The sequence below is a fragment of the Myotis davidii genome, unplaced genomic scaffold, assembly GCF_000327345.1.
Source record: "Myotis davidii unplaced genomic scaffold, ASM32734v1 scaffold120, whole genome shotgun sequence".
Classification (NCBI taxonomy): Eukaryota; Metazoa; Chordata; class Mammalia; order Chiroptera; family Vespertilionidae; genus Myotis; species Myotis davidii.
Window position 1 is genome coordinate 4,119,721 of NW_006294778.1, and position 10,506 is coordinate 4,130,226.

General features: G+C 45.7%; 1 protein-coding gene across 1 annotated transcript in view; it reads left to right on the top strand.

The window, feature by feature from the left end:
* The first annotated feature begins 8,415 nt into the window (after positions 1–8,415).
* The window catches only part of GLT8D2 (glycosyltransferase 8 domain containing 2), a 31,264-nt gene continuing 29,173 nt past the window's right edge, over positions 8,416–10,506 (top strand). Inside the window, exon 1 of the mRNA XM_006769394.2 lies at positions 8,416–8,536. Coding sequence (XP_006769457.1) covers positions 8,416–8,536 — 121 coding nt within the window. The remainder of the gene's footprint in view (positions 8,537–10,506) is intronic.

Sequence of the window (10,506 nt, forward strand, 5' to 3'; positions counted from 1 at the left end):
GGAAAGGCGCCCCCACCCCCGGGCTACTTCGCCGGGCCGGGGCAGCGGGGCCACAGGTTTTGGGTGGGAGGACGTTTCCTACCGACCAAGTCTCCCCTCCCCACCGGGGCCCCGCGGTTTGTGTGCGCGAGAGAAGGTGCAGCGTTTGCCTTTACGGCCGCCCCATTCACCCCTAATCCATTCAGGAGATGCAGGAGTAAGGGTAGCTAGGCCACAGAGCTGGGAGAGCAGGGCCCATGGCTGTTTTGTTTACTATCATGATTCTTTTACTTGGTGAATGTCTCCGCGGAAGCGGGGCGCGCCGCCTGGGCCAGGGGGATGCCCTGGAACCGCGGGCGCGAGGGAGGGAGTCTGGACCACGACGGCCAGGCTTGGTGATGACATTCCAAGGGGCTGAGGAACGGCGAGCCCCCCAAGGTTCTTTCTGTTTTTGTTCCGTGTAAGCAGGTGAGTTATACGGAGAGTCCTGTTTTATTGCCGACAGGTGAGCGTCCTCCGTTGCCAAGCACCGTCCTCATGGCCTTGGCTGTCTCATTTGATCCTCCCAGCAATCCAGGGAGCGGGTACTGTGACCTCCTTTTCGCGGTGGGGAATGAGGCACAGAGAAGGAATTGTCCCCGGGGCTCCGAGCAGAACAGGATGGGGAGCAGGGTTCAGGCGCGGGGTTCTGATTGCAGAGTTCCTACCCTTCACCACTGAACCGCCTCTGATCGTGGTTAGATGTAACCCTTGTAAGTCAGGCTCGGCTGCTTTGTGACCTAGTCCTACACAGAATCACACTCAAAGAGACACCAGTCAAGCCGGGAAAAAAAAAAAAAATGGGAAGCCATTAAAACCCCTACCTCACACTCTAAAAAAGCAGGAATACACACTACATCTATAAAATTTCCTAACATTCCTTCCTCCTCCTCTTTGGTCATTTTCAATTTCTCTCCTATGCTGAGCTCAGTTCCCTTCCCCAGCTCCCTCTCCACCTTCTCATCCATCTAAACTTTCTACCTTTTGAAAAAGGAATTCTCACTGTTCTTTTCAGCTCCTGCTTCTCAAGTTCTCCTCACTATTACCCCAATTTCAAACAGGGTCAGAGAAAATTTGGGAAGGGAGGCGAAAGATGGCTGGAAACGAAAAGATGGCTGGAAATGAATATTTATGTAGGAAGGTTTTCTTTGTCACATATCAAGGGGCCCTTCAATGTTTCTGTTATAAAGTTTTTATGTATGTAAAACAAAACTGGAGAAGGGATAGAGCAATATGTTTTTCATAAAACTTAAGATATTTGCTTAAGAACTGTACTTCAGCCCAGCTGGTGTGGCTCAGTGGTTGAGCGTCAGCCTATGAACCAGGAGCCCACTGTTGGATTCCCAGTCAGGGCACATCCCTGCGTTGCAGGCTTGATCCCCTTTGGGCGACCTGCAGGAGGCAGCTGATCAATGATTCTCTGTCATCACTGATGCTTCTATCTCTTTCTCCCTCTCTCTTCCTCTCTGAAATCAATAAAAATATATATATTTTAAAGAACTATATTCTGAAAGTTCATTGTTAAAATGTCCCAACTTTTATGAATGATTATGTAAGTAGATGGTAAGGTTTTTTTTAATGTTCTTTAAGAAAAAGATTAAGAGTAAAATTAAAAAGTTGCAAACTGCCCCGGCCAGTTTGGTTCAATGGAAGGGTCCCGGGTTTGATTCCTGTCCAGGGCACATACCTCAGTTGCAGGCTCCTCCCTGGCCCTGCAGGAGGCAACCAATCGAAGTGTTTCTCTCACATTGATATTATTCTCTGTCTTTCCCTCTCCCTTCCACTCTCTCTAAAATCAATGGAAAAATATCCTCAGGTGAGGATTAAAAAAAAAAAAGTTGCAAACCCAATGTTGATATTTAAGTTAAGCAAAACTGGTGTATGATATTTGCAAGTTATAAATGGTTGGTCAGATAAGGAGCTGCAGGACAATGGAGGAAGTGTGTCTCTGTTTCCTAGGACTTCTGTAACAAAGCACCACCAACCAGGTGGCTTGAAACAACAGAAATGGGCTGTCTCACAGTCTTGGAGGCTAGAAATCCAAAATCAAGGTGTTAGCAGGGCCCTCATCCCTCTGAAACCCAGAGGGGAGAATCCTTCCCTGACTCTAGCTTCTGGTGGGAGCCATCAATCATAGGCATTCTTGCGCCTGTGGCTGCATCACCCCAATCTCTGCCTCCGTCGTCCCAGGGTATTGTCCGTGTCTGTCTTTGTCTCTTGTTTTCTTATACATTCACCAGTTGTATTAGATTAAGGCCCATCCTAATGACCTCATCTTAGCTTGATTACATCTACAAAGACCCTGTGTCCAAAAAAGGTCACATTCACAGGTATTGGGTGTTAAGGGTTTAACATATCCTTTGAGGGCACACAATTCAATCCATGACTAAGTGCTTAATCCAACGGGAAAAATACTTTTACCAGATCAGCTTTGACTCATCTCTGTTTAAATGACGAGTCTAGACGAGGGCCCCTGTTCCCAAGAAAGGTACCTTCAATCTTGGAAACTGCAGGATCAGAAGTTAGCACCTAGGAGGAGAGTATAGAAAGGGAAGAGAAGAAGCCAACATTTAGGACGTACAGACCGACGGAGGCACTCATGAAGAAAATAGAGAATGAGGAGCCAGAGAGGTCAAAAGGGAACTGGATGAGGGCGATGTCAAAGAAGCCACCCATGAAGGGGATTTCACAGAGGCGGAAGTGGTTATCAAAGCCAAAGGCATAGAGAGGTCAGAGAGGAAGAAGACAAAAAAAAAGTGTCTATTTGATTTGAAAATTAGGTTATTAGTGGCCTAGATTAAAATGCTCAGCAGAGTGGGAGGAAGGAAGGCAGAGAAGATCGAAGAATGAATAACAAGTGAAAAAGTGCAAATAGCATGTGTAGTCCACTTTTTACAGAGACTCACCCATGAAAGGAAAGAATGAACAGTGGCTGGAGGAGAGAAATGGGTGCAGGGAAAGCTGTTCTTAACATCTTGATTGTCAGTCTTTCTTTTTTCAACTAGATCCTTCTTTAGGGCCACAATCAAGTCTCATTTTGGGCTGCTAAAACAAAATACTACAGACTCAGTGGCTTATTTATTTCTCATCGTTATTGAAGCTGGAAGTCCAAGATCAGGCTGCCAGCGTGGTCAGGGTCTGCAGGTTGCAGACTGCTGACTTCTCCCTGTATTTTTACATGTTGGAAGGGGCCGGGCAAGTCTCTGGGGTCTCTGTTATAAGGGCACTAATCTCATCCATGAGGGCTCCATCCTCATGACCTAAGCACCAAAATACCAAAAGCCCCACCTAATGATAACATTGCCTTAGGGGTGAGGTTTTCAACAGATGAATTTGTGGAGGGACATAAACATTCAGAACATAGCAAGAGAAATACCATTTGGAAATGCTTTCTGCCACAAGTAGCAGAATATTCAACACATAGTAACTAAATGGTAAGGCTCGTAATTATCTTGCACAAGAAATCTGGGGTAGGTGGCTCCAGAGTTCGTTCAGCACTTCGATGGTGTCATGGTTCTGAGTGGTTGCTTTGGATTTCTCTTGATCTTTCCTTTGTGGTCATAAGAAGGCTTTTGCAGCCCTGGGCATTGTGTCCTCACATAACATGCCCAAAGGCATGAAGCAGGAGGATAGCCAGGATGGGGAAATAGGACTTCCCTTTTGCAGGGACAAAAAGCATCTTGCCCACAAGCCACCCAGAACCCCCAGGCCTTTGGTATATTAAGATGATGTTAGCTGCAGTGACAGAAATATAATAATAATAATAATAATAATAATAATAATGGCTTTAAAAGTTGCTATTTTTTTCATGTAAATGAATATTGGAGGTGGCATTCCAAAACTGGCATGGCAGCTCTGTTTCACAAGTCCTCAGGAATTTGTAGATTTTAAGGCTTAGAATTCCTCCTTCCAACTCATGGCCCAAGATAGCTGCTTCAGCTCTAGCCATTTCATCCACGTTCCAGCCAGCAGGAAAGAGCAAGGGAAAGGAACATTCCCTTCTCCAGAACACATCCTGGGATTATACATATTTTTTCTATTTATCCCATAAGCCAATATTTAGTCACAGGCCAGTTGAAGAAGTTTGGGAAATATAGTGTTTTTCTTTTAGTCCTCACCTGAGGATATGTTTTTATTAATTTAATTTAATTTTTTTTTTAGAGAAAGAGAAACATCCATGCAAGAGAGAAACATCAACCAGTTGCCTCCTGAATGCACCCCAGCGGGGATCAAACCTGCAACCTGGGTATGTGCTCTGACCAGGAATCAAACCTTTCAGTGTATGCAATGTTCCAACCATTTGAGCCACACTAGCCAGGAAATATAGTTTTTATTTAGAACTAGAGGCCCAGTGCACAAAATTAGTGCATGGGCTGGGTCCCTAGGCCTGGCCAGCAATCAGGGCCAATAGGGGCCTTCCGGTGCCGGCTGGGGCCTTCCTTCGTTCCGTGCCACCCCCGGGTGGTCAGCACACGTCTTAGTGAGCAATCGAACTCCTGGTCTCCCAGTCAAACTCCTGAGGGGACTTTGCATATTAGTTATATATATATATGGCCATGTACCCAGGTAATATTCAAGTTTCTTGATGGAGCAAAATCCTGGAGGATCAAGAAAAGATAGACTAAGGAGTACACATAGATTTACATGTATATTAAGGTTGACTATATATTTCTATATTTTAGATTATAAATTATATCGATAGTTATATGCTTTAAAAAATAGAATATAAGCCCTAACTGATTTGCCTCAGCGGATAGAGCGTCAGCCTGCAGACTGAAGGGTCCCAGGTTCAATTCCAGTCAAGGGCACATGCCCCGGTTGCAGGCTCGATTCCCAGTAGGGGGTGTTCAGAAAGCAGCCAAACAATGACTCTCATCATTGATGTTTCTGTCTCTCTCACCCTCTCCCTTCCTCTCTGAAATCAATAAAAAAATATTTTTTAAAAAATAGAATAGAAAACAGAAAGCTCTTTTGGGCAATACTGTTCTAGCCTTTTTAGATTACATTAGAGAAGGTACCTTCATCTCTCACCGCTTTCTCTCCTTCACACCTGCTCCCCCATATCAAATACCCATCATCTACCTGGACTGATAATAGAGCATAGCGGTTAAGATCATGGGGTTTAGAATCCAATAGGTGCAGCCTTTCATTAGCTTTTTGATCTGGGTCAAATTATTTATTGTCTTTGAGCCGCAGATTCTTTTTCTATATGATGGGGATGATGCTAGCGTCTATTGCTTAGGGTTATTTAAAGATCAAATGAGAGAATAGGTGTAAAACACAGGCAGCCCTTGCCTTGCATGGTGGTGCTGTTCTGTAAAAATGACCATGCAAGCTTAAACGCTGCAAAGTGGCCTTCTCAATGAGAAAAATCACCATTGTTCGGTGACCTTTAAAATTTCTGTCAGAATGTTTAAAACTCTCCCTGTTGGCTTTAAATATCTAGGGAAATGAAAAGTTAGCCAACCTAATATTTATTTGCCACTCTGTAATTTAAAACATTAGAAACACGGAGAACAAAATGTTTTAATTTTGTGTAAAACTTACCAAGAGGACCTTCTTATTACTGTACAGCGCGAGCAGCTTTTCTGTGCCTTGGCAAGTTGGCAAATTGGCGTACTCCTTTTTAAATTTGGATCAGCTTCCCATATTTTATCCTTCACACTCTCAATGTCACAAAACACCTTGGAGAGTTCCTTCGGGGTGAATTTTTCGCTCACTCACTTTCTCTGCAACGTCTGCCTCCTTTTCATCACCACCACTTTCCTCACGTTCATAAATTCACTTTTACTAACTTTTCCTGGCTGCATATCTAGAGTTGAACAGTTATATCTCACGGCCATTTACCTTGGATTTGGACTTCACCCCCACCGGGATCACTTTTTGTTTCTTTACTACATTTTTACCTTTATTGGTCAGTTCTCTCTGTTGCCCATATTTGTAAACATCACATGGGTTTATCGCTAGGTGTGAAGGGAGCATTACAACTACACACTTTGCTGTCTGTACATAAACTGAACAACAGATTCCAGTGACCAGTCACCAACAGCCACTGTGTCAAAGAAGTGACATGAGTGGCCACTGATTCTGATGTAGATCTGTGATTTGCACAGTTGCTTTTTTAAAAAATATATTTTATTGATTTTTTTTATAGAGAGGAAGGGAGAGAGATAGAGAGTCAGAAACATCGATCAGCTGCCTCCTGCACATCTCTTACTGGGGATGTGCCTGCAACCCAGGTACATGCCCTTGACCGGAATCGAACCCGGGACCCTTCAGTCCGCAGGCCGACGCTCTATCCACTGAGCCAAACCGGTTTTGGCTGCACAGTTACTTTGAAAAGCTAGCCACGAAGTTGCACTTATGGGATTACAGTTATTCTATGGCAGTGATGGCGAAACTATGACACGTGTGTCAGAGGTGACACGCGAACTCATTTTTTTGGTTGATTTTTCTTTGTTAAATGGCATTTAAATATATAAAATAAACATCAAAATATAAGTCTTTGTTTTACTATGGTTGCAAATATCAAAAAATTTCTATATGTGACACGGCACCAGAGTTAAGTTAGGGTTTTTCAAAATGCTGCCACGCCGAGCTCCAAAGGTTCGCCATCACTGGCCTGTGGTGACAGTTTGAACTGCGTTGCTTGGGGGAGAGGGCTGATGTTATTAAATTACACCGTGGTCACTGAAATGGGTGCTGTTGCCATGCAAACAAGCACAGTGCTGCACTTAAGCAATGCCTGGCAGGTAGGTAGCATTTGGGAAGTCGTAAATGGTTTTACTCCAGCAGCAGTGTTTTCATTACATCATTACCATTTCTACTCCTCCTTCTGAGCCACTGAGGCATCTCCCTCAGGGGGAGGGACTCATACTGGGAGGCAGCAGACAGTGCTGTGTTTTCGGCCAAGAGGATAAATTGCATATCCGAGGGATACCTTAATTTCAACTGAGGACTCGGGCCAAGGGTTTTTTGGCAGAGCTCTGAGGAGAGGTTTTGGGGAGTGCCAGCAGGTCGACTGGACTCCAGCAGCAGAGAGCCTGGGCAGGCACTGCTCCCAAGATGAAGGGAGCAGATGGTGTCTGAGAGGCCTGTTCACAGATCGCACGGCTCTGGCCATGGCTCTTGGCTGGAGCTGTGGCCAAGGCGTGGAGAGGGCAGCAGGCAAGAGCAAGGCAGAGTTCTAGGCCAGGGAGAGCCTACACCAGTTACAAGAAAGGAAATTGGCACAAGAGCCAAGGAAGAAAAAGACGGTCATCCTGTGTGGGAGAGAACCCAGGTGCAAAGAGTAGGGTACAGGAGCCATTGTGCAGATCGGGGTAACAGGGGACCTAAGCTCCAGACAAGGAGATGACCCATCGTTGAGCTCCACCAGGCAAAAGAAGGAATTGGGGCTCCTATAGTTGTGCTTCCTGCCCCACGTGGGTGATCTTGGAGCCCAGCCCAGGGAGACAGAGGCAATGAGTAGAGGCTTGTCAGTCCAACCCAGTCATTGAGTGAGCCACTGCTACTACAGAATACGCTCTCCTTTCCTCCCAGTCACCTTTATCAGCTTTAATAAATTTTCATCGAGGTCTATCTATACTCAGCAAGGCAGGCCCATTGGGTAAGAAGAAATGATGACCATTTGACTTTCAACAGAAAAGAAACATGGAATACTAATGAGCCAGATATACAATATATTGACACCACAGATTTAAAAAGCACGTGAAATGCATCAAGGTCACACAGGACTGCATTCAGGCATAGGACTGAAACCTGACCCAAGTGACTTAGCACAGACGGCTTCTTTTCCTCACTTAGCAGGATGTATCCTAAGTAGTTAGTTCAGAGCTGCCGGGTGGCTCCCAATGCCACCAGCGACTCGGGCTCCTCCGTTGTCCTTGCTCTGCCCTCTTAACACGTACAAGGCTGCTGGCCACCCTGTGCAAGGATATCTTCTGTTTGCTTATACAGGTCAACCCTCCACTCTTCAACCTGTTCAGTGCCCTGAGAGGCTGACAGAAGTGGATTACCTCACCTGAGCTCCCTTGCCCTCTGACTTCCATTTGAGTTTGGCCAAATTGTAAGGTTGGAGGAATTCGCCCCTTAGTCCCTTCTCTGTGGGTCAGCACAGGCTGCCGCTACTGGGCTGCCCTGTTCATGCAGCCCCTTCCTCGCAGTCCTGCTACCCACTCCCTTCCCTCACCCTTCAGGGCCAGGGGCGGTGATGGCTCCCTGCATTTTCTAACCCCAGGCTACCAAACCATCTCTTAACCACATTTCCCTAACACCTCCGACTACACACTTCAAATGGCCTTTTTTTTTTCCCCCCCAAAATCTCCACCACGAGCCTATTGGATTGAGCCATCTGTGTCCTGCCAGGCCCCTCGCTGACTCGACACTGCAGTCTCCATGCACAGCCACTGTGACCATATGCAGCAGCCCAGCGTGGACCTTGATCCTCAGAGCTGCAAGATGCTCCTCCACCTCCAGGCATCGAAGTTGGATTTCAGACAGGAAGAAAGGGCAAAAGGTACCACACGCTCTCTGCCAGGAAAATGTAGCTTTCTAGGAAGTCAGACAGCCGCTCTGCTCACAGACACTCTAGCTTAGGATGTCTGAGAAGACGACTACTGTTAACCCTTAACGGGCACCTTCGGCCCGAAAAGATAGCGTTTCTATTTGAAGGGAGGAAGCAGAGAAGGTTATTAAGTAGGCTACCAGCAGTGTTTGCAACATTGTACAACTGACTCACTTGGGTTTTTGTTGTTGTTTTTGTTCCAAGTGTGTTACTGTTACATTTCATTTCCCTTATTCATACCTTGGGTTTCTCCAGACAACAACAATAATAACCTCCATGTATTGAGTCCTTAATGAGGGTTTTACATGCATGATGCCTTTTAACCCTACCAGGGTCCTATGAGGGGCCTGTGAGGCTTCCCTACTTTATACTGTAGATGAGAAACTGAAGTGAGATTTTTAGTAACACATACATATAAGGCTTGAGCTAGCACCTAGGTCTGTCTGTCTCCAGAGCCCATGCTGGTAGCCACTGCACTTATACCCCGGGTCTCTCTCTGTCCTCATTTCTTCCCCAGGGAAGAACATGTACATACAGTGTAGAAATCTAGGTCATGGAAAATACGCTTCTTGCATCCTCAGGACATTGCCCAGCAGAAATAAAGGAGAAAGAATCTGAAGTTGGAGACGGCAGGGGGTCAGCGAGAAAGTGTACGAGGAACAATGACCAGAGAGATTTGGGTCCACATAGAAGTTAATCTGAATAGCGAGCAGGGTCTACGAAAACCACATAATTATTATTCCGATTCTGAGGCCCCCTCTTGAGTGCTTTGGTTGTCCTCCTCTCTGAACCCACTTATTCAGGAGCTCTTACACTGGGTCAGGCATCCTGCCAGGTGGATGAGAGATACACAGGAGAAAACACGGTCTTTGGAGGAAACAGGAATGTCAGGAGGTCGCTTGGAGTGTTGGAGAGACCGGCCTGCTGCTCCTGACAGCACACAATTCTGGAAGAGCGGTGGCAAGCCCGGGGCAAGGAAATGTTGATGCTATTTTTGCTCATGTGGGTGCAGTGCGGACTGGAACAAGAGTACTTAGTGCACAGTACCCTGTGCTGCCACTGAACCTTCTGACTTCCCACAGGACCAATGTATAAACATGCTTTTGCTGCAACTAGAGATACATATCTTACAACCATGTCTGTTAGCTCAAGCATTGACTAGAGTTGTGGTTTAAAACAGAGGACAAGTACACCATCCTGGCCTGTGTGGCTTGATTGGTGGGAGCATAGTCCTGTACACCAAAAAGTCCTGGGTTCTATTCCCACTGAGGGCACATGCCCAGGTTGCAGGTTTGATACCTGGTCGGGGTACATATGGGAGGCAATGGCAACTGATCAATGTTTCTCTCTCACATTGATGTTGGTCTCTCTCTCTTTCTCCCTTTCTCTTCCTCTCTCTCTAAAATCAATAAAAAGAGAATTAAAAAAAAAAAAAGTACGCCTTGCTGGCAGTCAAGAAAGAAGAGGACTAAAAGAATGTCAAGCCAGGTCCAAAGAAAAATGACATGCTTGCTGGATTGTAGAAGGGCTTTGGGATGAGAATACAAAGGGAACGCTACCAGGACAGACAATAATTCTATACAAGCAGTGACCTGATGCTGCAGAGAGACCTGGGGGGTCCAACCCCAGCAGGTCCAGGGGTCCCCAAAGGCGTGGACGGAGTCGGCAAAGAAGGAATGACATGGAGACAGCGTTCAGGTGATCATCATAGCCAGGTTCTGTAGCTAGGTTCTCTAGCCATGTTCTCTCGCTAGGTTCTCCAGCCAGGTTCTGTCTTCTTCTTTTTTTTTTTTCCAAACATGTTTTACTTTATTCCTCTCAAGAACATAAAAATTATGAAGGGGGAACTTAACAGGAAATTTAAAAAATGTAACAATTTTTCCTTTTTTTTTTAAATATATTTTATTGATTTTTTTAAGGAG